The sequence below is a fragment of the Saccopteryx leptura genome, chromosome 1 (genome assembly GCF_036850995.1).
Source record: "Saccopteryx leptura isolate mSacLep1 chromosome 1, mSacLep1_pri_phased_curated, whole genome shotgun sequence".
NCBI lineage: Eukaryota > Metazoa > Chordata > Mammalia > Chiroptera > Emballonuridae > Saccopteryx > Saccopteryx leptura.
The window spans coordinates 178,658,772-178,685,751 of record NC_089503.1 but is presented as its reverse complement, the minus strand read 5'-3'; the positions used below and the strand labels follow the sequence as shown (position 1 = coordinate 178,685,751).

General features: G+C 44.5%; 1 protein-coding gene across 1 annotated transcript in view; it reads left to right on the top strand.

The window, feature by feature from the left end:
* KIF26B (kinesin family member 26B) overlaps window positions 1-26,980 on the top strand; it is a 467,067-nt gene that overhangs the window by 339,792 nt on the left and 100,295 nt on the right. The window contains exon 5 of the mRNA XM_066381702.1: window positions 7,778-7,958. Within this exon, the coding sequence (XP_066237799.1) occupies window positions 7,778-7,958 (181 nt within the window). The remainder of the gene's footprint in view (window positions 1-7,777; window positions 7,959-26,980) is intronic.

Below are 26,980 nucleotides of genomic sequence, written 5' to 3'. Positions count from 1 at the left end.
TTGCAGAGCACCAAGATGCATTCTAAGCAGCTCCCAGCATTCTTTATGTGAGAGAGAGGCAGGAGATGGGACATAATGATGTGTGTGCTGGTGGTGGTTGTGGGATTGTTACTGTCATGCAAGGACTCACTCTGGGTTGGGATTACAGAAATAGAGAAGCCGTTTTCATATGATTTGCCTTTCACATCCTAATTCTGGGTATGACCTGACTCACTCAGCTGAGACATTTTCCCCCCTGTGATAGGAAGGTAGGTTGCTAAGCAACTAGATCAGTAATTGGTAAATGCTGATATATGATTTGATTTGAGTTACATATAAAAATATGTGACTGCTTTTTTTGTCTTTATTATTAAGCAAATGATTATCATTTGGTTTTATTTTGCCCAAATAAAATAAAACAACTGCTTTCATTCAGCAAATTGCATACCATCCTGATGAACTAGAAAGATCCTGAGTCTAGAGAGCAGAAAACTTGAATCCTAATTTCAAGTATGAGAATCACTAGTCCCATGACCATGGATAAAATTAGGTGACTAGTGAGCCTTCATTTTAAAGATCTGTAATTTGTAGTACAGATGCCTTCTCTGCTTGTCTCACAAGACTGAACAAGGATGGATGTAACAGTGTGTGGGAAATTCTTTAGAAAGAGTAAAAAGTCTCAAGATCTATGCATTATCTACAACTCTGGGATACTTAATCTCAGGACTTGGCGTAGACTGGTTTAGATCCAAAGTCTAGATCAATTAAGAAGCACTCAGTGAGCATATATACTATGCCATTAACAAGGCACCAAGCTATGGGGCAGGTCCAAGAGCTACAGAAGAAAGCAAACACATGGTGTGACCTTCAATGAGTCAACCATGGAGGCAGCACTAATAACCTACAGAGCACAAGACCACACAGCCAAGCAGCATCTTGTTAGGTGTCCAAGCACAAGATACAGGCTGTTAAGACCAATCACTGTATAAGACTTCAGAGGAAAAGATGGGGGTCTTTGAAGTAGTCAGTGAGGTAACTTGTCCAAGCCCTTGAAAATAAAGAAAAATGCATAGCAATATCACTGTGGGTTAATGTTGTGCACTGAGTTGTGAGAAATCAATCCATTTTCAAATCATGACATTGTCTGGCTGCAGTGTTTTCACACAGTATTGTTTGAGGTTGATGGTCAGCCATGTTTTGCCTCTGAGCAGTAAACATTTTATTTGAAGTCATGTCATGAATTATTTGCCTGCACTAATGAAATAGATCATTTACATAAAAATCAGAAAAACCCCAAGATCCATATGCTTTTAGTCACTGGGGACATGGAAATGACCTTGGCAACAGTCAGTTAGAAAATAGAAAGGTGAAGGACGATGCTCTTATTCCTTGTTTGGAGAGTTTCCAAAATGACTACTGTCCCAGAATGCTTTTAAATAGGTATTATTTCAAGATGAAGCTGAGCTGGTGGGGTTTTTTTTTTTGGATAAAAAAAAAAATGGATAAATGGATATCTTAACTATTTCCAGAAGCTTTGCCTCAAACCACTGGTTCTTGTCACATATCTCTCTTATTTATAATCTGGTGTATTTTCTGCTATCCCTGTGTCTTGACCCCATAGATTTCCTTGGAGCTGCTGTGATCTGTCATGTCATTGCTCATTATCAGATAGTCCTAATCCTTAGAGCATTGAAATGTTTTCTAATGGCACATGAGCCATCGGAGGCCATGGCAGCCCCAGCCATTGTCACATTAAATTGCAGCTTGGATTGTGTTGTACGTGCTGACAGTGGAGATTCTAGCACTGTCGCCTCCCCCCTTCCCAGGTCAGGACCCTTCCTGTGCAGCAGATGTGGCGGTTCTGAGGGCCTCACCCTGTCCCTCTCTTGGCAGTTTTTCAGTTGCTGTCTCACTCATCAATTGCCTGGGTCCAATTTAGTAGCACTTGAATGACCTCTTACTTTGTATCAGCCTTTTCCCCACCTACCATAGCAGCCCACATTTGAACACCACCTCAGACAAGATGAACTGCTCTCACGACTGAGTTAGCAGTACATGGTGCATTAGAATGTTTTTAAAAGGATAGAGAATTCTATTAAAAATTAATTAATATTTTAATTAATTAAAATTAATTAATTAAATATTCCTGATATTCCTGCCTGCTTCCTAAGGAAAGTTTTATTCTTCATGAAACTAATAATTCTTAAAAGGTTGTTAGATCAATATTTTAGTCATCCTTGGACACTAATGTAATGTTGGTGGACCCCAATTTAATTCTCATGAGAATCATTTAGACTGAGGGCTTTCCATTTAAACATTTCACAATTCTGAAAATCCAAGGTCAAACAGTCTGTCACACAAGTACAAAAGAAGTGTAAAAGTCAGAAAATTTCCCTAAGTTCCCTTTAATCTATATAAGTGAGACCTAAGACTGTCCCCTGCACCTAAACCAATGAAATTCACGAGGTAATCATTTACCTCTTTTCTTTCTTTTTTCCTTTTTATTTTTCTTTCTTTTTTTTTTTTAATCTGGGTAGATCTGGACAATGGGAAAAAGTCACTGTCTCATGTGAAAGTGATCTCAATTCTAAACTTATTCCTGAATTCATATATTGTTATATTGGTGTGCTAGGATGGCTGTCTCCTGGGTAAGATGGGTAAGGCATGGAGACAGAGGGTTGGAAACCAGAGGGAAGACTTGAGCTGACTTCAGTCCTTGCCAAGTTCACACCATTGCCCTTCTCACAGCCTGAGAATGCTTATCATGCTGCCACTTTCTTTATAGGTGTTCAGTAAATATTAATTTCACCCTGCTAGAGAAACTATCTATTTTCTTGAAATAAGGCACGTAGAGTTAAATGATGCTCATGGATATTTAATGATGGATGTGGTGATGAATGCTTTAAATATATGATGCTATCCGTAGTAAAAGTGAGACAAGTAAATATTGCTCATAATAGCATTTTAGGTTAATTTTTGTTGTTGTTTGAAATCCTGTAAAACAACCCACTCATTTGTTTTCCTCCCCAACTTGGAAGGCATTAATTACACAAAATATACCTCCAGCCAAAATGTCTTTACCTTTTCAGAGCCTTCCTGACTGCTTCTCCTTTATGTCACCAAATAATGCAATTATACATGAATGATTTCCGGACCTTAACCTTCTCCTATCTGCATGTCATTGCGTTGACACATAAAAAAAAAAGCAGAGTCTGTGAACTTCCAAGAAATTGGAACATATAAAACAGAGATCCAACAGCTGATTATGATGATGTTGGAACTAGACAATGTGACTTCTATTAATTCTAAATTATGGAATTCTTTTGACATTTATTTTATACACATTTTTAAGAAGGACATAATGTCTAAAATAATTTTTTAATTTTTCAATTACAATTGACATACAGGAGTATATTTGCTTTGGTGTACAACTTAGTGTTTGCACAAGAAAATAATTCTTAAATGTAGTCTCAAGATAAGCCTCTCCATTACTAATTTTTCTGCATTGAAGTCAACAGAGGTTTTCCTAAATGAGCAGAACTTCCAGGATAATTTCAGAATCCCTGCACTGGAAGAGATTTTTGAATCACCTGATTTTCCAAATGCATGCATACTTATCCCTAATATTCCCTGTAAATGGTTTTTTAGCCACTACCTAGACAAGAGGCTCACTACTCCATGAAGCAGACCCATCACTAATGGTGTATCCAGCTTTACAAAGATGTCCCTTACACTTGAAAACCCTTACATTTCACCTGCTTGTTTTGCTCTCTGGGCAGAGATTATATGATGCACCATGAGGCACATAGACCCAGATTTATTCTGGCCTCCAATATTTATTCTTACATACCTTTGAAATACCACCTGTTAAGATCTTCCAGTGTACTAAGCACTTTATATGCACTTATCAACTTTCATGAAAAGTCAGTAAAAGTAGGTTCTAGTTTTGCTGTATCTTACTATGCAGAAATTGAGGCTTGCTGGTAATATTTATAGTAATGATAATGGTGATGGTATTACTGAACTCCAACGATATGCCAGGTGCTGTGCTAGGTCCTTTATATACATTATAAACATTATATGAGAATTTAAGTAACTTGCCTGCTATCTACCTAGTAACTGGAAAAGCCGGCTGTTCAAATTTAGGTCAGATATTAAAAGGACTCTGTATTGAACTCGTTAAGCCTCATTTTTTTTGTCTGGTAAATGGGCATACTATTATCTTCCTCACAAGGTTTTCTGAAATTCAAATAATGGCCTTTGAAAATATCTGGCATTCTTAAAAAAATATTTCTTGCCACATATCTATTTATTTTTTTAAAGACTGTTTTTATTTTTTTTTAATCTTATTTTTATTAATTTTAATGCAGTGACATTGATAAATCAGGGTACATATGTTCCGAGAAAACATCTCCAGATTATTTTGACCTTTGATTATGCTGCATACCCCTCACTCAAAGTCAAATCGTCCTCCGTCACCTTCAATCTGGTTTTCTTTGTGCCCCTACCCTCCCCCCACTCCCTCCCTCTCCTTCCTCGCCCCTTCCCCACCCCTCCACCCCACGCCCTGTTACCATCACATCCTTGTCCGTGTCTCTAAGTCTCATTTTTATGTCCCATCTATGCATTGGTTCATATGCAGCCTCTGTGGAAAACAGTATGGAGATTTCTCAAAAAATTGAAAATCGAACTGCCTTTTGACCCAGCCATCCCACTTTTAGGAATATACCCCAAGGACACCATAGAATGGTTCCAGAAGGAGAAATGCACCCCCATGTTTATAGCAGCATTGTTCACAATAGCGAAGATCTGGAAACAGCCCAAGTGTCCGTCAGAGGACGAGTGGATTAAAAAGCTTTGGTACATATATACTATGGAATACTACTCAGCCATAAGAAATGATGACATCGGATCATTTACAATAACATGGATGGACCTTGATAACATTATACGGAGTGAAATAAGTAAATTAGACTGTTTTTATTTTTAAAAGACTCTTCCTTCTCCTTTCTCCAGGTTTATCTTCTCCAGGCTAAATATTCCTAGTTTATTCAGTCTTCAGTTATTCATTCAGCAAACATGTATGAACTCTGCTTTCCTGAAACTTCCGTTCCAAGCAGGAAACAGACACTAAGTAACAAATATTCTAACTTAGTAAATGATCTAGTGCAGGAGTAGTCAACCTTTTTATACCTACCGCCCACTTTGTATCTCTGTTAGTAGTAAAATTTTCTAACCACCCACCGATTCCACAGTAATGGTGATTTATAAAGTAGGGAAGTAAATTTACTTTATAAAATTTATAAAGCAGAGTTACAGCAAATTAAAGCATATAATAATAATTACTTTCCAAGTACTTTATGTCGGATTTTCGCTAAGTTTGGCAGAATAAATCTTTATAAAGCAACTTACTATAGTTAAATCTATCTTTTTATTTATACTTTGGTTGCTCCACTACCACCCACCATGAAAGCTGGAACGCCCACTACTGGGCGGTAGGGACCAGGTTGACTACCACTGATCTAGTGTGTTAGGAGATAATAAATGCCGTGGTGGTGAGGAGAGGTGGGCAAGGCAAGCAGGGTAAGTGAAATTAGGAGATTGGGAATGAGTCATGTGTTATTTACTATGACTGTGTGGCCAATTATCCCCAAAACATAGTGACTTAAAGCAACAATGATTATTTGTTATTTCTCATGGTTTCTAGACTTCAGATATTCAGACAAGACATGGTAGGAATGGCTTATCTCTGCTCCACAATGCCTTGGACTTTAGTCAGAAGATTTGAAAGAGGGCATCTGGAATTATCTAAAAGCTCACGTGCCTGGTAGTTGACCCTGGTGGTCCACTGGAGTCCTCATTTCTTTTCCATATGTAGGCATGGGTGGTAGAGATAAGAAAAAGGAATTACCCCGCCCCCCCAGTTGGCCCTTTCTCTTCTAAGTTGCCTTTCAATAGCATTTTCTTCTGCTCCCTTCTCCTCTCTGTCCTCCCTTTTGGACTGAGAAACCCAATGGGTGGGGGAGTGGAAACCACAACAACCACCCAGTCCTTTTGCCACTGGACTAGAGAATCCTGTTGTAAATGGAGAAACACCGCCTTTCACTTGCTAGATCATCATCTTCCCCCTTCTTCCTAAAACTCTCCAAGACGTGGGCAGCCTGGCTGGAAAGCAATGAGGGGTCACTGAGCCCGGGAGTGGGCGTCAGAAGGCTGCCATGCTGACATGCGTGGACAAGTCCCTGTTTGCCCAGGGACAGAGTTTCAGTAATGAAGACTGCCAGGCGAGGTGCCGGCCTCGTCACTGAGCAATTCTGCTTCACCTTTAATTTCAGGAGGAAGAGTGGCAATGAGATCATGAAAAAGCAATTACTCCAATTTTTTTTTCCTTGCGCTGATTGGCACAAGACGTGTTGTGGAAATCATCGGGTACTCTTCATTTTGTCATCATCCTTCAACCGAGTGGCTACAGAGTTCCCAAAGTCTGGCACATGGGACTGGGACTTTTGGGGTGTCATCCCATCAAAATCTGTGATCCCTCATGTATCCCATCCCTGTGAGTCAATTGTGAAACTGATTTTCAGTTTTCTGGCTCAGAAAAATTAAGCTTTGAAAGAGTAATTCTTTGCTGTGTTTGTGCAGCTGCTTAGGGAATTTGTCAAAAGCATGATAATTCCTGATGTAAAATTAAAACTAACTTTTCCAGATCATTCTAATGAGGGGGGGACATAGGGGGTTGAGGTACAAACAGTGCTGATTTTGTCTTCTGACCTGCCCCTCTCCTGACAGGCTAGGTAGTTGAGAGTAGTGGGTGGATGATGAGCTTTTCATCTGCAGAAGGAAGTCATGGCAGTCCATTTGTTTCAGGCGGCAGCTCAAATGTTCAGTGATGTTTGATAAGGGAATTGGAATTCTTCGAACAAGAGGGTGAGAACACAGAGAATTAATCCAGAAATGAGTATATTGCAGTCTGTGAGATGTCTCTGCCTGACTGTTGTCTTGTTTCCCTTCCTTCGCTATAAGATGATGAACATTTGAATGAGGGAAGATGCTATATAAACAAACCATGTTATTAGTGATGTGGCAACCTTACCTACCCCCTCAAACCTCCCCCACCTTCACCCCTCAGTGCCACCTTTGGTGGCTCTGACCCTCTCCTCGCACCTGCCCATGAATCGCTTTCTGTAGCGAAAGACCACCCCACACAGCAAGCCTGTCTCCCACATGGGCGGCCCACATTCTCAGCCCTCCACACCCTGGCTGGAGTTTATTCTGATTTGGTGTTATGTTTCTAAAACTGGTCTGATTTATTTTCCCCCACTGCACGGGGTGTGTGTTTTTCTTCCACAAGCACATCCATAACATGCCTTGATTGGTTACCATGTGGCTCTTCATCGGACTGGTTTGGCTTTTACAAGGTGTTAGAATTTCTGTGTAACTCACAAGGTCTCTCCCACTTGAGTTTGCACTAGAGAAAGTTATGGAGTGATTAACCTAATAGGTACTGTTTATCCCTAAAGATGACCGGCTTTATTCATGCTTAAGCTGAATGTTGTGGGTAACAAACAATTCTTTGTAAATCTCGATTGCAGAACCAGGCACTTCTATGGCTTTTTTTCTGCTGTATAAATGATTAGGTAGTTCATTAAGTTGACTGCTGTAGTTTGGGGCTACTATGGAGCAGAGAGAGGATTAAGCTTCTACAGAACTAGCAGGTTCTTTAAGAGAGAAAAAGTAACATAGCATATGGTGCCATACGTTTTCCCTTATTGTTCGTTTTCTGCATTTTCCCCTCCAGAGCTGCCCAGAAATTAAACCTGTCTTCTAAAAAGAAGAAACATCGACCTTCTACTTCTGTTGCTGAGCATCCTCTCTTTGCCACCAGCTTCAGTGGCATTCTGCAGACCTCCCCTCCCCCGGCCCCACCCTGTCTGCTGAGGGCTGTCAGCAAGGTGAAGGACACTCCAGGCCTGGGCAAGGTAGGCACCTCCGCTGTCTTCACCATTGGCTTGGGGGGTGGGGCTCTGTGTCGGGGGGGGGGGGGGGGGAGAAGAAAATCAGAATGTATTTGTTTAAAAAAGGGAGGTGAGAGGGAAGAAAGGACAAAAAGTGAAATCCATTTGGAGATCCTATAAAATGTTCTTTGGTTACATATACTAAATAGTTAATTAAGACATTCTCATTGGTGATCTGATTTGATTTTGGCACCAAAAAAAAAGGTTTTGCCTTGTTGGACAGAACTGTAAGCTTTGAAGAAAAGACGCAAAAGTCGGAAGGCAGAGGCAGGAGAACAAGAGAAGACACAGAACAAGAATAAGAACATAAGGCAGCTCTGTAAAGTCATGGCGACACGTTCGTTTTTTTCTCCTCTTCAGAGAAATCACAACTTCTGCTTTGAACCCGACCAGTGATAGGGTTTCTGGGGAAGATTTTCAGTCATGCTGCTGTAGCCAAGAAATGCAATTTTGAATTGTGACAAATACCTAGAAAGAGAGGCAGGGGCCCTGTTCTGAGATGTTGCTCAGCTATGTTTGGGATAACTTCGTTTTCCAATAATGTCGTCTCTGAACTCTCTCTTCTGACAAACGTCCAGATGAAGCAACCCTGGTTTAGTCTTCAATTGGTAATTAAGCCAAGACGGGTAAAGACATTTAGCTAAAGAAAGAGGTGGCTGTTTAATTTCTTTTATTTCTAGCATGTTAAGTCAGTGCCAATGAACGTGAGTTGCTCAGGCTGAGAGTTATAGGTCTTGCTGAAGGAATGGCTGCTGACCTAAGCAGGCTGGGCTTTTGTTTATTGTGGCCACTGATGCCCTTTCCTCTTGACTTCCAAACGTTGTTATTCTCAGGTTCATGGTCTTCAGTGGCCTCAGCCTAACTTTGTGGTCTTTCTGGAGTACACCTGGTGCCCTCTGCCCATCTCCCTTCATGTTTTTCTCCTTTCTCAGTTTCTCCCGTCCCCTCCCATGCGTTCCCATCCCCAATTTCACCTCCCCATTGGGGAGGTATGAACTTGCCATGTTGAGTAGATAACTCTAATAGAAAGCATCCAATCCTGGAATGTTCCAGGGCATCGGTGGGGCAGGTAGTTCTCAGCTGATGGCTTCCCCAAGCCCAGAGTTAAAGTAGGACATTAGGTAGGCAGCAGGGTAGCAGCCTGGGCTCAGTCTGGAGGAGCTGTTCTAGCATCCATGGAAGGAGATGGAGAAGACAGGAGAGACCAGGACCACTGTAGGGAGTGGACTCACATGGTGGGAGCTGTAAGGAGGGCACTGACATCCCCCAGGGACACAAGCAGTATGGATGGTGGACACGCTGCCTGCAAAGGAGAGTGGGTACAAGTAACTGCAAGCCCAGCCCCAACCCTACCTCAGGAAACCAGCAGGTTCCACAGGTATTGGGGGGGGGGGGGCTTTTCTGAGTTTATTTAGAGCTACCCTCTCATTAAGTGGACAGGAAAACTGAGGCCTAGAGAAGGTAAGAGATTTTTCCAGTGCCTCCTGAATCCAACCAAGAAGTCAGGACTTTGAAGCCTGTCTTCTGTCTCCCTGGGCTGCCACTACATACGCATCACCTTTAAAATATGGAAGTGGAGATAAGCATGTCATGGGGCCATGATGATAGTGAAATAACACTGGGAACCAGCTGCCTTCATCCAGTGGGGAAGGACATGCTTCCCTTTTCAGCGTCATGGGTCAGGGAGAAAGGGCAAGAGGTAGCAGCAGACACAGTGAGATCAGGGCACTCCATTCCACCCTTCCCCTGGGTCCTGCTCCCTGCTGTTGCCAGGGGCAACTGCCCCCCCCCCCCCCGCCACCCCACTCCCCCTGTCATTCTGGAGGCCATGGAGATGGAAGAATTAGAGATGACTTAAGTATATTTGGGGCTGAAACACAGCACACACATAGCATACGAGGTACCCCAGGATCCTTGGTTCCTAGAGTGGATCTTGGCACACAGCGAGTGTTTATTGAGGACCTACTATGTGCCAGGCACCCATGCTGGGCACTAGGCTTGCAATCATGGACAGATGAGGCAGAATCCTGCTCTTACAACACTTACAATCTGGTGCATTACTCCAGTTAGTCTTAGACATCTCACCTACCTGTACCGATATGAAGGACAATTTGATTTTTAGGAAAGGTTTGAATTCCAGACTTCTGCCTAACTTCTGAGTTATATAACGAAACTATACTACTAAGAGGCCTTGTAAAGACATTCTTAATGACTAGATAAAGATGATTAGTGGATCAGAGCAGCTTAGTCTCTGTTTATATTTCACTGATTTGGGTTATATGTAAGTGATATTTCTAATCTGTTTGAAAACGGTTCCTTCTCCTAAGCCAGTAACGGCTCTGAGTGAAATTTGTTTGCACAATTAATTAACATCCATGTTTAAGATTCATTTGTTAGTGTGTCACAGCTTAATGTCAGAGCTCTTTGTCTGGGATTACAGGCTTCTAGAGCAATTCACATTATCTGTTGAACTCACTATGTGTGTGACTCCAGCCATGCCACGGTGCATAAATGCTGCTATTTTTTTCAATTTACTTTTCAATAACAGTTGATATACAGTATTATATTACTTATTATTTCAGGCATACAGCACAGTGACAAGACATTGCTCTTTGTAGTAGTGAACTCTTATTATTTGTGACAACGTGGATGGACCTAGAGAATATTATGCTAAGTGAAATAAGTCAGACAGAGAAAAACAAATACTGTATGATTTTACTTACTGCTCACAAAAATTAGGGGTATTTTATAGCTTCATATTCATTTTGAATTATCCCCTAATTTTTGTAAGCAGTATATATGGAAACTAAAAAACTAAATGAATAAAACAAACTCAGAAATACTTAAAAAAATATTTTCCCATTGATTTTGGAGGATTGGAGAGAGAGAAACCTCAATTCGCCACTCTACCTAGTCTCTTTAGTTGTGCACTTGTTGATTGCTTCTCATATGTGCCCTGACTGGGGACTAAACCCATGACCCCGGTGTGCCAGCACGACGACACTTTATCCACGGAGCCACCCGGCTAGGCCTCATAACTGCTTTTAAAAAGAAGCATGGTAATGATGAAAGCCCACTGGTGATGTCAGTCCACCTGTGTGTTGGCTAGTTCTCTTCTTCCCTGCAGAATAGCTGGAGGGAAATAATCTCATAGTAATTATTTCAAAAATCTCTAGGAACACTCATAAAAATGCAGTGGTTGGCACCCAGCCTTTTCTCCCCCAAAACATGTTTTGGGGGTATAAGAAAAGTCTTGTAGGTGAGTAATGGCAGCAAGAGAACAGACGCTATGGAATTTGGAAAGTTCATAAAAATTGGGATGGAGCAAACATGAAGAGGAATTATGGGAAATCAAGCTGGAGATGGTTTGAGGAAGGCTTGCCATACTTGATTCATTCAGTGAATATCTATAGAGTACTGTGTTCCAGGTGCTGCAGTAGTTGTCACTGCAGAGGACAGTGCATAAGAGCTGATTGGCTACTTTAGGCCACATCCTTGCAAAGGAAGAGGAGTATATATCCTGATCTCCATAAACTCTAGATCCCCGTGAAATGTTTGCCTGGCATTCAACCTCAGCCACCACCCCTGTGCTACAGATGATGTTTCATTCTCCTCGGGTTGCCCACTCAGCCTAGTCTGGGCAGCAGAAGGGTGTGCTTCATTATGGTGGGTCCCCATCACTACCCATGCCTATCCATCTGTGCATTTCTGAAGTGCTTCATTGAGATGTCTCCTCTGTGGACAGTATGGCCCAAAGACAGGCGATTTGGTGGAATCCTCCGACTTGCAGTTTAGAAGTAGACTTGCTTGTCTGGACAGATTATCTTTCTTAGGCAATAAAGGCTGGAGAGCCATTAGTCTGTGTTCTTCTTAGTCATTGGTTTGAAGTTATCTGTCTCTTATTCAGCACTATTTTTCAAACCCAGTAGCAGCATATTTTGACCTTTATTAAAACCTATAAGCACGTAAGCTCTAAATAATCTCTCTCTCTCTCTCTGTTACTCTCTCTCTACTTGACTCATGTCACCAGGTTCTTTCTGTGTTGTCTATATATACTTTATTTCTAAACTTTCTCTTGTTTAGTGTGTAAACTAATAGCATAGAAAAAACAGAAACACCTAAAAGAACCACATGTGCCCTTCAGTAGAGACTCTTTTTCTTTACAGATTTGTTAGCATTTCTTAGGGTAGAAGTCTTTCACACTGTGTGGAAGAGGAAGCACGATTCTTGTTCAACTGACGTTTTGATCACAAGAAGGGGAAAACATAAACATAGAAAAACTTGATCAAAATAAGATTTTTAAAAAGTTACTAATGTCGCTCTTATTCATTTATTCAGCAAGTAGAAATGGCCTGACCTGTGGTGGCGCAGTGGATAAAGCGTCAACCTGGAGATGCTGAGGTTGCCGGTTCGAAACCCTGGGCTTGCCTGGTCAAGGCACATATGGGAGTTGATGCTTCCAGCTCCTCCCCCTTCTCTCTCTCTGTCTCTCTCTCCTCTCTCTCCCTCTCTGTCTCTCTCTCTCCCTCTCTCTCTTCTCTCTAAAAATGAATAAAAAAAAACAAAACACAAGTAGAAATGGCTGGTAGAGGTATCCCTTGTTCAAGAGGAAATGCCAAGTTATACTGAGGAAGTGTCTCATGCCTTCCAGCCACTACAGTCCCGGTTATTTGAATAGTATGCAAATTGTTGAATTTCTTCTCATTTTTTCTATGATTTCTCATCCTGAAGTTTATTAAAGAGCACAGGGCACGTAGATTTGTGCCAGCCTTTAAGTTCATTTCAAGTACAGTAATACCTTGGTTTTTGTTGACTTAGGTTATCATCGGTTTCGGTTTTCCTCGATTTTTTTCCGTAAAAAGTTGGCTTTCGTCAGCATGCCCACGTGACCTTGCTGCTAATTTTGTGAAAACAAAGGGTGAACCATGTGTTCTCCTGCTCAGTGTGGCATTGTTTTTCATTGTGTGAGCATTGTCCCGTGCGTCTAGCCAAACAATTCGATTGCTTTCCAGTGTTTTTGTGCTTTGTTTTAATTGATTGTGAGTGTTAATACTACAATTATATGTAAGTGATTACTGTAGATAGTAATTGGATTTACATTGATTCATATGGAAATAAGTGCATTGGTTTTCATTGGTTTGGATATCACCGATTGTTTTCGGATGGATTATCGACAAAAACCAAGGTATCACTGTGTAGATACGAAATAATGAATTCCAGTGTGCTGGAAAATTTCTGGATTCCACTTTTCACTCACTGGTGACTACTCATCCTGAAATGTACAGTTGGAAAAAGTGAATTGTGGGTTTTCTATTTTAGTGTGTGTATGTCCGGGGTGAAGACTGTGTAAATGTACACATACACATTCATCAGGATAATTAGACTGATCGCTTTGCAAATTAAATTGTCAGCCCTTCTGGAAGTAAACTCCTGTGACCTTTCTCTCCCTAATTACAGTTGTTCTTTTATGTGCTCGGTTGGTTTTGGTTGAGTCTGCTAAGGTCATGTAGCATGAGTTTGTGTTCTTTTTTTAAAAAATTCCTTTTCTTTCTTATTTTGACCCCTCCTCCAACTCCTATCTCAAGAGAAAGGAGACTTGGGGAAAATGTTCTGACTCATTAATCTTCACTGTCTATTTTTTCCCGTGGAGGCAGAGGGGTCCTCACAGTTCCAGTGCCCACCCACCTCTGGGCCACACATGCGCAGTATGCAGCTGCACCATCCTAGAAACCCGAGGCTCAGAAATGCACATGCTGCTGCTCCAAGGGCCAACCTGAGTGGTCTTAGTCCCGGGGTTTATTTTCTGCACCTGCTGCCATTACACCTTTGGATTGAGCAGTCTTCAGTCTTGCAAACCAAAGGACGTATCCAGAGGATGTTCTCCATTTAGAGCACACTGGGCAGAAAAGTCGTGGTGAACCATGTCTAAAGGAAGTGCCGTGCCATTTTATTCCTCATTATTAGTATGACTGACTGCCTTTAATACTGCTGGTCAAGTTGTATGGGTGTGATTTTCTATTGTCTTTATTGTTAGATGGTATAAAGCCAGTAGCCACAGCCACCATCACAGCTGCCTGGCCCGTGCAGGTTCGCATTAGATTCGGACAGACGGTAAAGAAACAATGGAGCCAAGAACCGGTGGGCCATTACCTTTAATCCTAGCTTGCACCCAGTGGGCAAGTAAAAGCACACACTGGGCTCCAAAACCCACTCATTCAGTGCTCACAAAGCTACTGACTTATCCGAGTTTCCTAGAATCAAAAGTTTCTAGCTCACTAGCCTTATTCACCTCTGTCCCCCATCTCCTCTCTGCACAAACTCTGTACAAACTGGCTTCTTACTCAGCACTCCACCATCTTGGCTGCTTCTCCTGGCCTCCTCCACATGGCCTTTCTCTGCTCTCCTGTCAAATGCTAATCTCAGGAACCGAGAGAACAAGCTCCTGGTCTGCCCCACTTAATAGTGCAGAAATCAAAATCTTTAATCCAATATACAAAATAGGGAAGTCTCTAATACAAAGTTACTTATCTGAGGCATGATGGGATTGCACCACCCCACATCAAAAAGGGTGGGAAAGGCTTAGTCCTAAAACCAAGCCCCAGGCTACAAGGATCCTGCCTGCCCACAGCCCACAGAGACACACATTAATATCACCTGGGCGACGGGCTTCCATGTGGGCAGCGCCATCTTTAACAAAGTGAACATAATATATTTTATCTGCCCAACAAATGGAGAACTCAAAGGGTAAGCAGCACATTTCAGCCTAATTAATTGTGATTGGATGGCCCATTACTGTATAGAAAATACTCATTTCTGGCTTTCTTTGCCCAAGATATCTACACAGAGCAAACCAGATAAAAAGACTCCTGGCTGAGCAGGGAGAAACTATTTGGTCTCGTATCCCAGAAAGTTACCTGCCTTATATCCCAGGTTCCTTATCTTAGCTTTGGAAGCACAGGAAGAAGAAGAGGGTTTTATATCCATTTTCTTGATGGAGAGTCTGCATTTTCCAATTCTCTAAGTGTCCCTGCCTGGTTTAGGTCAGGAGCAGGGGTCTTCTGAAAACCTCCTGGTTCAGGTTTCAGGGACACAATGCCCCCCAGATACTGATATTTATAGCCATCAGCATAAGAGGTGTCTGTGGGCAAGCTAGCATTTATTTCCTTACATTTCCAGTGAAATGTCCCTTTCAAGTTTTTCTCCTCGGTTGTAAACTTACTGAGAGCAGGAATTATGTGTGTAAGGCCAGTATCCACAGCCAGGGCCACTATCAAAGCAGCCTGGCCCATGCAGGTTCGCATTGGATTCGGACAGTCGGTAAAGAAACAATGGAGCCACAAACTGGTGGGCCATAGTCTTTAATTCTAGCTTGCACCCGGCGGGCAAGTAAAAATACACACTGGGCTCCAAAACCCAGTCACATTCAGTGCTCACAAAGCCACTGACTTATCCGAGTTTCCTAGAATCAAAGGTTTCTAGCTCACCAGACTTATTCACCTCTGTTCCCCATCTCCTTCCTTATCCCAAATACAAACTCTACACAAACTGGCATCTCACTCAGTACTCCACCATCTTGGCTGCTTCTCCTGGCCTCCTCCACGTGGCCTTTCTCTGCTCTCCTCTGCTCTCTCTTCTAATGATAATCTCAGGAACCAAGAACGCAAACTCTCGTTCTGTCCCCATTTTATAGTGTAGAAGTCCAAACTCTTAATCCAATATACAAAATAGGGAAGTCTCTAATACAGTCACTTTCTGAGGCATGATTGGATTGTACCGCCCCACATCAAAAAGGGTGGGAAAGGCTTAATCCCAAAACCAAGCCCCAGGCTACAAGGATTCTCAACACACATTAATATCACCTGGGCTACGGCCTCCATCTTTAACAAAGTGAGCATAATACATTTTATCTGCCCAACAATCCACCTCTATGCTCACTTTACTACCCACAATCTATACCACTGGCATCCCTGTGCAAGGAAATTAGAACATTACACAAATTACAACAGCAAAAATCATACAGTTTCAACAATTACAAAGGTACACTTCACCAGTCTCTGAGCATTTTGCCCAAAGCGCAAAATGTCCTCGGCCTTCTTTCTAGCCATGGGAGAAGCTTCCCGGGGCAGGGGAGTGCTTCCAGCAAAGCCACCCCCCCACCCCATCAGGGTATTTCATTGTCCAAAATCCGTAATCCGTAAGTCCATCCAACAAAGTAGCCAATGCCCACTCCGGTCGTAGTCCAGAAAATCAGTCCACGCACATAGGGCGTCAGCCACCCCCCTCATTCCTGCCATCCTGGCAGGTCTTACACTGTCCCAAAGAGAAGCACGTGGCAATGGCAGTCAGCATTTCCATCTCTGCTCCAGAGAGCATGACAGCGTCCAACCCTATATCCCAAAATCGCAGACCTACCAGGGCCATACTAGGTGCTGCTTCCAGCTGGGCTTTCACCTTCCGGAGACTGTGGATTGCAACTCCAGCCCGATTCTCCTCATCCTCCAAAGAGGAACTGAAAACACCAGCTCCGGCTGCCGGGCTCGAGCCCCTGGCCGCTGCCGCCTTCTGCTCTGCAGACCTTGCAGCTCCGGACCCGGCCTCAGCTTCAGCCTCAGCCTCAGCCTCAGCTCTGGCCTCCTGCCGCTGCTGGCTTTCCACCACATCCAGGGCAATCTGTAACTCACGAACCTCTGAATCCTCCTCCAGCGTTTGCTCCATTTCCAGGCGAATCTCGCAAACCTGGTCGGCCTCCTCCTCCAGCACTTCCTTCAGCTCCAGGGTCAGCATCTGTCTCTCCCACGTTTGCTCCAGCTCCTTCCACTGCTCGGTTTGCAGGTCCCAGGCAGCCTCTTCCACAGAGCTCTCCGTTTCCTCACGCATGGCTGTAAAAGTCAGCCAGCCTACAATTCCCAAAAGGACAGCCACGGGGAACCCTAACACTAGCCAGTCCTCTACTCCACCGCTCAAAGGCTCCTTGCCAATCTGTATCGAATCCTGCCACAGACTACGCCAAATGTAAGGCCAGTATCCACAGCCAGGGCCACTATCAAAGCAGCCTGGCACATGCAGGTTCGCATTGGATTCGGACAGTCGGTAAAGAAACAACGGAGCCACAAACTGGTGGGCCATAGTCTTTAATTCTAGCTTGCACCCGGCGGGCAAGTAAAAATACACACTGGGCTCCAAAACCCAGTCACATTCAGTGCTCACAAAGCCACTGACTTATCCGAGTTTCCTAGAATCAAAGGTTTCTAGCTCACCAGACTTATTCACCTCTGTTCCCCATCTCCTTCCTTATCCCAAATACAAACTCTACACAAACTGGCATCTCACTCAGCACTCCACCATCTTGGCTGCTTCTCCTGGCCTCCTCCACGTGGCCTTTCTCTGCTCTCCTCTGCTCTCTCTTCTAATGATAATCTCAGGAACCAAGAACGCAAACTCTCGTTCTGTCCCCATTTTATAGTGTAGAAGTCCAAACTCTTAATCCAATATACAAAATAGGGAAGTCTCTAATACAAAGTCACTTTCTGAGGCATGATTGGATTGTACCGCCCCACATCAAAAAGGGTGGGAAAGGCTTAATCCCAAAACCAAGCCCCAGGCTACAAGGATTCTCAACACACATTAATATCACCTGGGCTACGGCCTCCATCGTTAACAAAGTGAGCATAATACATTTTATCTGCCCAACAATGTGCTTTTCATCTTGGACCTTATCAGTGCCAGCTTACACAAAGGACACTCGAAAACATTGCCTGTTTAGACATGATTCTGTTTAGTACTTGTGAAGTCCTGATGGGGTATTGAACACTGTGGAGGATCCATCCTGCATGGGGAAGCTGTGATAGTGAGGCAGAAACACCAGGAACATCAAAATGACAAGGTTTTCAGCCCTTGGTCTCGCTAGGCATGTGAGCTACCTTGGGAGAGTGACGTCAGGGAGAAGTTGCTGCCCTACACTGGCATGCTGGCAAAGAGCAAGAGAGGAGTCTGCTCACAGGTCATCTTGTCCAATCGTCTCATTCTGAATTATGAGGAAACTGAGGCCCAGTACAATGAAGTAACTTGCTGACCCATTTGCATGGGAGGATTTTAACTTTTGAATGTAAAAGAAGATCACTTATGAAGACTTTAGGGCAGAATGTGAAAGATTCTTAATCATTTGCCCCCATTTTGTGACTTTCAGCCTCAACTCTTCTGGCTCTATATTTTTAGCTATTAAGGGGTGATGGTAGGTGTGGTGTGTGTGCATGTGTGTGCATGTGTGAGGAAAGAGGAACAGGAAGGTGATTTTTCTAAAGAGACTTTTAAAGGCTAGAAACCTTTACCATAATTGGAGGATAATTCTGGGGCCTCCCAGAACACCTGTAATCCCTAATTAGCATCCTGATTTATGAATGAAAACGCAAGATAAAATGAGGGAATTCTCTCTGGAATAAATGCCACTTTCTCAATTAACCAAAGGGCAATAAGATGGATTAGAACACCAGAATAGGGCTTTTGATCATTCTTTGTTCAAAAAACACAAGTGAGACTTGGCACAATCTGACAATTACTGATAATCAAGGGAAGGAGAATGGTAGGTAGGTTTTAAGCTAACAATTCTAGCATCTTATCTTTCTATGTCTTTCTCTTGCTAATGGATGAAAGGGAAGTTAATCATGACTTGCTGTAATTATCCCATTAAAATGGGTCTGATAGTAATGTTTTATAAAGAGTGGTGAGTACAAACTGCTGAGTTAATTAGAAACTTTTCCTTTGTGACTCTAGAGTAGAAAATGCTCTTCTTGTCTATTGGAATGACTTGTATAACTAAACATTTGAATTCCTTTCTAATGCTTCATTGATCTAAAACGTATCATCATGGAGAGGGAATCATCTTTATACATTCTTTAAAGCAAAATATAATTTTCTTTAGGTTTTTCAATAGTTTCTGATATGACAAATCCTTGAGTTTCTTAGAGCCACAACATGGGGCCCTCTATGTTCTCTCATATTGCTGTATAAGTCCGTCTTAGCTCTGCGATACTGACTTAGTCCATTCCAACTGCTATAACAGAAATTCCATAGACTGGGTGGCCAAAACAACAAAAACTTATTTCTCACAGTTCTGAGGCTGAGACATTTAAAATCAAGGTGATGGCAGACCTGGGGTCTGGTGAGAGATCTCTTCCTGGTTGGAAGACGGTAATCATTTTGCTGTAGCTCATATGCTAGAGAGGAGAGATGGAGGGGGAGGGGGCAAGGGAGACAAAAAGAGAGAAAGTCTCTTCTCCTAAGGGCACTAATCCCATTATGAGGGCACCACCCTCCTGACCTAATCACTTCTCAAAGTCTCCACCTCCTAATGCTATCACCTTGGGGGTTAGAATTTCAACATAGGAATTTGGGAGGAACACAGACATGCAATCCACAACACTGACCTCTAAATTCAGTTATCAAATTAGAATTTTTGACTTTCCAGATGAAAGAATCGGAAATAGAACCAGTATAATAGCTTTTAGTGCTAGAGACAAGTCCTTTCAAGTTTTTCCCCCTGTTCCCTTGGTCTGCTCTGTGCTCCATGTCTGAGCCAACTACTCAGATAGACATTTTGTCTGCTCATAGCTCAGTTGAGATCTCTTTACCACTAACAATGAACATTTGGTGGATTGTTTAATGGGGTACTATACCAACTGTTGTTAATAAGAGGGGTTTTTTTCTGTGGAAATCAAGGATGATAAATTTGGTCTCCATTTTCTAACACTAGTTTCTTAGGTTTGTAAGTTCAATTCTCTCTGGAGTGTGAACTCATAACCAGCCTGCTGTGGGGAGAGGTGTGCTTACCTACTCTATCTCAGGTGCTCCCAGTTGCCCCTGCTGACCACCAGAGCCCTGCAATAAATGCCCAGCACCCAAGCTTCACCCCTCCCCTAGAACACCAGAATCTGCACTGCATTTAGGACCCTGTCTGTATCTGAAAACCTGCAGACACACTAGTGGGCTGGAGCAGTTCAGGTTGGGGAGGAAGGCAGAGGAGTGACCTGGTACTGATGGAGTAGCTGCCAGGGGCAAGACACAGTGCTGGAAAGCCTTGTGCGGGTGGGGGAGGACAGAGAGAGAAAAAGAGAGAGAGAAAACAATTGTGCAGACTAGCAAGTCCAAAACCTGTAGGGTAAGCTGGCACGCTGGAGACCTGGGGAGAGTCCAAAGGCACTCTGCTGACAGATTCGAGAGAGCAAGAGAGTTCTCAGAGGTGACATGGCTTTTCAGAGTGGATGGAGAGACACCACATTTTTGTGTCGTGTGTTCTTTTCCTGATCATACACCATCTATTGGCCACTTCCTTGTACGAAGTACTGTTCTGAGTGTTTCAGGTATATTACCTTGTGAAATCCTCTCTGCAACTCTGTGAGGAGGGTCTGTTATAATCACCCCCATTGGACATCTGAAGAAGCTGAAAGAGATTTAAGGAATCTTCCCAAAGTCACCTACCTGCTCCGTGGTGGAGCTGGGACATGGGCCTGTTGGTCAAATGAGTTTGTAAATATGATATATGTGTTTGCTCGCTTGTGGTTTGTGTTGGGTGTGGGGGATGGACTGTGGGCAGGTAGGGTCGTTGTAGCCTAGGATTTAGTTTTAAGACTGGGCTTTTCCCCACACCCTGACTGATTGTATGATCTGGGTGGTGCACTCTCATGAGGAATCCAATTATGCCTCAGATGAGTGGCTTTGTATCGGAGGCTTCCTTGTTTGTATATTGGATTAGGGGTTTTTGGTTTTCTACACTCTAAAGTGGGACAGACCAGGAGCTGGCTCACACAGTTCCTGCTATCACAATTGCAGGGGCTTCCCTGATCCCTTGCCCTTCATGGGAAAAGCTGGTTTTCTGCTTTTCCCTTTTTTTCTTTTGTGGTTTGCCTGTCTTGGTGAGACACCAATAAATAGGATGGCCCACCATCCTCCGACTCTGCCATTTCTTTATCGTCTGCCCGAATCCAATGGGAACCTGCATGTGAATGGCCATGATGGCGGCTCCTGGCCTTACAAGTGGCGTAGTTTCCAGCAGGATTCAGAGATTGGTATGGGGCCGCCACCCTTGATGGGTGGGATAGAGTACTGGTTGCTGCTCTGGCTCCCCATGGCTGTCCTTTTAGGGGCCATGGGCTATGTGTTTTTTACTCAAGAGAAAACCAGGAGTTCTGTGCGAGAAGCTGCCCGAGGTCAAAAGCTTCAGTATGAATTGCAAATAGAACGGCAGAAAAGGCTGGAATTGGAGCAAGCACTGGAGAAGGAATTACGGGTTCGCGAGTTGCAGTTTACCCTGGAAGCTGAACGTTTTCACCGGCAGTTGTTGGAGAAACAACTGCGGATTCAAGAGCTCAACTCTCAGCTTCTGGCCAAAAGCCAGCAGCCACAGGAGCCTAAACGGTCACCAAAGGAGCAGCAGCATCCGTGCTGGTGGATTGGCTTTGAGTCAGCGGGAGCAGGCGCAAGGTTCATTTGCAGCTGCTAAGAGAGCTGTCAAGGTGGCACAGGCCTTGAATGTGTTTGATCCTGCCAGGCCCTGTGAGCTGGATGTTCATGTAACCTCGGAGGGGTTTGGATGGGGCTTGTGGCAGCGGACAGAGCGCCTACAGCAACCTATTGGATTTTGGTCCCAATTGTGGAAAGGTGCTGAAGTTCGTTATTCATTAGTAGAGAAGCAGCTGGCAGCTGTGTATGCTGCCCTCCTGGCAACTGAGAGTATTACAACCACAACACCAGTTACAGTCAAAACAACATACCCTATAGCTGGATGGGTGAGAGATTGGGCAACTAAACCACGTAGTGGTATGGCCCAAATGTCTACCCTGGCCAAGTGGGGTGCCTATCTGCAACAACGCTGTGCTCTTAGCACCAGCCCATTGAGGGCAGAACTGCAGGAAGTCTTGGGTCCAGTCACCTATGCGACCTTAGAGTCAGGTGCAACTGGGGCTCAGGAGGCAGAACCTGAGGTCAGTCCCTACCAGGAGGGGCGGGTGCCCATCCCCGAAGATGCCTGGTATACTGATGGTTCCAGCAGGGGCCAACCTGCCAAATGGATGGCTATCACCTACGATCCAGCCACTGAGACTATTTGGATGGACACGGGTACAGGCCAAAGCAGCCAATGGGCAGAATTAAGAGCTGTTTGGCTAGTTGCCCATAATGAACCTTCACCTCTGGTGATCTGTACTGACAGTTGGGCTGTCTATCGTGGACTGACCCTTTGGATTGCTACTTGGCACATTAACCAGTGGATGGTAATGCACCGTCCACTATGGGGTCAGGCCATGTGGCAGGACTTATGGGAAATAGGACACCAGAAGCAGGTGACAGTATATCATGTCACAGGGCATGCCCCTCTAGTCCATCCTGGGAATGATGAGGCAAATACGTTGGCAAGGGTGCGATGGTTGGAGACTGCCCCTGCAGGTGATATGGCACAGTGGCTCCACCGGTGCCTGCTCCATGCAGGACAGAAAACTATGTGGGCTACGGTTAAGGCTTGGAACTTGCCTGTGTCCTATGCAGAGGTACTTGCAGCCTGTGAGCAATGTGTAGTATGTTCCAAGGAACACCCTCGGAGACCACTGGTGTCACCTGGACAGATCCAGAGGGGTCATGTTCCACTGACACAATGGCAGATAGACATCATTGGACCCTTACCAAAGTCAGAAGGGTACCAGTATGCAGTCACTTGTGTAGATACTGCCACCGGGCTGCTTGCTGCTTACCCCGCTTGTAACCCTGACCAGAGGGCAGTCATACAGGCTCTGGACCACCTGAGTGCTACATACGGGCGACTGCTGGTCCTTGAAAGTGACAATGGTACCCACTTCACTGGTTCAACAGTGAGGCAATGGGCTCAAAAGCTGGGGGAGGACTGGAAGTACCATGTTCCCTACCACCCCCAGGCTGCTGGTATCATTGAGCGTTATAATGGATTCTTAAAGCAGGGACTGTGACAGGAGGGGGGCACCGGCTCTCTTACTAGATGGACACGCCGCTTATGGACAGCACTTTGGATTTTGAATGAGCGACCTCGACGGGGGAGCCCAGCTCCAGTAGAAGCCCTCCTGCATTGGACAGCTGCCCCCATTCAGTTGCAGATATGCACCAAGGACATTTTACTCAAGCCAGGTTTTGGACAGCAGGGCAACGTGCTCTTGCCTGCCCCAACAGCCCTTCTTTTTTTTTTTGTATTTTTCTGAAGCTGGAAATGGGGCGAGACAGTCAGACAGACTCCCGCATGCGCCCGACCGGGATCCACCCGGCACGCCCACCAGGGGCGACGCTCTGCCCACCAGGGGGTGATGCTCTGCCCCTCCGGGGCGTCGCTCTGCTGCGACCAGAGCCACTCTAGCGCCTGGGGCAGAGGCCAAGGAGCCATCCCCAGCGCCCGGGCCATCTTTGCTCCAATGGAGACTTGGCTGTGGGAGGGGAAGAGAGAGACAGAGAGGAAGGGGGGGGGGGTGGAGAAGCAAATGGGCGCTTCTCCTATGTGCCCTGGCGGGGAATCGAACCCGGGTCCCCCGCACGCCAGACCGACGCTCTACCGCTGAGCCAACTGGCCAGGGCCACCAACAGCCCTTCTTAAAGGACAATGGCTTCAATGGACTTGGCCCTGGACTGTACAGGCCCCCATCTGAGATGAGTGGCCTTGTTGGCACCATGGGGAAAGGGGTTAGAGGTGGACCTCCAGTTAACTCCTTGGGCAACCAACACCTGGCCACCTAAGGTAGAAGTGTATTATCCCTGAGTGCTCAAGGGGACAGCATTTTGAAGGGCACCTTTGTAATTTCTTTATGGCCAATAATGAGTTCTCCTATTTTACTACACATAGAACCAGCAGATGCTGGTGTATTGGCCAATAAGGTTTGGTATGCCCGCTCAGGGCGGCCTCTGGTGCCAGCTACGGTGCTGTCTGCAGACAAAACTCTGGCCTGTATTCTGCCAGAGGGAAAAGATTTGCCTCTCTTGGTGCCGCTGACAGCTCTCTCATTTCGTCCATAGCTTTTGATCTGTTAATCCTATTGCTGTATTTGTACTATCCCTGTTTATGTAATGTATCCCACTCCTTGCACAGTGACCATCATGGAAGATACCTGTGGTTTAGATTGTAAAGCGAGCAAAAGGGGTGGAATGTTGGTCAAATGAGTTTGTAAATATGATATATGTGTTTGCTCACTTGTGGTTTGTGTTGGGTGTGGGGACGGACTGTGGGCAGGCAGGGTCGTTGTAGCCTAGGGTTTAGTTTTAAGACGGGGCTTTTCCCCACACCCTGACTGATTGTATGATCTGGGTGGTGCACTCTCATGAGGAATCCAATTATGCCTCAGATGAGTGGCTTTGTATCGGAGGCTTCCTTGTTTGTATATTGGATTAGGGGTTTTTGGTTTTCTACACTCTAAAGTGAGACAGACCAGGAGCTGGCTCACACAGTTCCTGCTATCACAATTGCAGGGGCTTCCCTGATCCCTTGCCCTTCATGGGAAAAGCTGGTTTTCTGCTTTTCCCTTTTTTTCTTTTGTGGTTTGCCTGTCTTGGTGAGACACCAATAAATAGGATGGCCCACCATCCTCCAACTCTGCCATTTCTTTATCGTCTGCCCGAATCCAATGGGAACCTGCATGTGAATGGCCACGATGGCAGCTCCTGGCCTTACAGGGCCCCATTTCCGGACCTGGTTCTCTGGACTGTATACTCACGATACTGGCTCTCTGCACACTTCCTATGGAGACATTTTAAGTTTCCAAAGTGTCCCATTAAGCAAACACCAGTGGCTGCATTTGTTGGGTGCTGGGCACAGAGCCTGAGGCTGGGCTGTCCACTGCTGCCAGGGTCCCACCTCCTGTCTTCCTTCATCATGGCAGAGAGCTTTGTCATTGTCACCGTGTTGCTTTACCATTTGTCTTTGTGTTGTTTTATCCCTTGTATTGAAAGTTATAATTCTATGAACCACTTTGTGCCTCATGTTTTTATGTAGCGAGCATACAGTGAAAGTAAATTAATATCCAAAATGATTCTTAAGGCCAAAACAAACAAAAAGTCCTATGTCTTGTGAGAGAAACAGCCATTCATAGTTAGCCCTGTTGCAGAGCAGTGAGCGCTCAGGACCACTGTGTGTGTGTGGGGGGGGGGGGAGCTGGGGCCCCTGGAGCTGACTTGGTGTTTAATCCCGTCTAGACTGCATTGAGCCAGCTGGCTGATCGTGACCCATGGAGAATTCTATGTCTGGGATACAAGATCAGTGACAATAGAAATGTTTGTATTTCAGTTTTTGTTGAAAGAAGTGTGTGTGTATGTGTGTGTGTTTATTGCGCTGTGGTCCATGGGTAGAATGCAAGGAAAGGTGGCACTCCCTGAACCAGAATGGCCTCTGCTCTTCGTCTTCTTCCACTGTGGGTCCCACCATGCCCCGTGTTCATACCTACCTGCTCCTCCGCGTCTGGCCAAATGCCCACTTTTGTCAGCATGCATATCTATCCCCAAACCAACTCCCTAGCCTCTCTAATGTTCGTACCACAGAGAACAGATTCTTCTCATTAACCATTTACTACTTTATGCAGTATTGCACTCATGGTTTATGGGTACAGTTTGTCATCTCCACTGTGTGTTGAAGGTGGGGACCTTGGTTTCTGCGGCTTTCATATTCCCTAGATGCTTAGCCATATGATAGCCAGGCAGAACTCCCTAAATTGAAAGACATTAACATATAGTATAACAGAATCATTTTAGGATCATTGCCCTGTCTTTGCTGACTCCATTCCTCATTCATCTATCCATCATCGTTCCATCCACGTGTCTGTCCATCAGTTCTTTCATAAGGCGTGTATAATGAACCTGCTGTGTGCTGGTTACTTTGAGATACACAAATGAGTTCAAAATAGTCACTGCCCTTAAGAATCCCAGAAATCGCTCTTTGAGAGAGTTAAAAGTCATCCTTTATGTAGACAACTCAAACTAAAAATACTTCTTATTATCATTACTCTGGATTCTCATGGCAGCTAGGGCTGAAATTTGTGCAAGATAATTGGCTTCCCGGTGAGTTTTCTCCTTTTTACTGAGTACACTGTAATGTCCCTACAGTATTCACATTGCATTGTGACGACAGCCGATAGTGTCACAGGCAGGGAGGAGATGGCCTTTTGTTTAGTTCTTTTTGGTTTAATTTTTGACACTTTGCTGTGCTGCCTGCAAGTTTCCTGCAACTAGTTCATCTGAATGAATCACAGTGGCATGCAAAACATTCGTATTTATACAGACTCTTAAGAGAACTCTCATCCTTTGCTGTTGGATAGACTTCCCCTGAATGTGTATGATAAGGGAGTTGTACTCCCTCCCACATAGGTGGGGTGAAGCAAGGGGCTTGTTCAAGGTCATGCAAAAGTCTACCATTCGGCTCATCCTCTTTATCCTCTGTGCATTATCCATTCCGCTTTTACTATCGAGGAAAAAACTTCCCACCTTTCCAAATCCCAGTGTTGGAGGATGCTTCTGTTAAGATATGAGTTTAGCACCAAAGATAGGTGAAGTTCTGAAGTTGTCTTGGAAACTGTGTGTATTTGAAGGTGGTGTAGTCTGGAAGGGCGATGGAAGACGGGGGTAAAGAAGAGTAAAAGGGGTTTTGTATTGATTAAAAGTCTTCCTAGTTTCAAGCCACAGAAACTCAAACTGTCAGATACTGGAGATGACTGAAGGAGTACTGGAGTTCATGAAACTTGACCAAAAGTCAGGGGGCCCCGGATCTAGGAGCTACTGAGCGCTCCCCGTCTGTCACGTGTGCTTCCTCCCACATTTTAGCTTCATTCTTCTGTTCAGACCAGCTTTACTCCTCCCACAGCACTGACTGCTCTAGTGTCCTGCCTTGGGGCTTCCATCAGCATACTGGACAGCCTCCTGTTTTCTCTGCCTTCAGCTCAGAATACCAGGGATGGGCCTGGGTTGGCCAAGATTCATTGTGGAAAAGAAAGTGGCCGCTC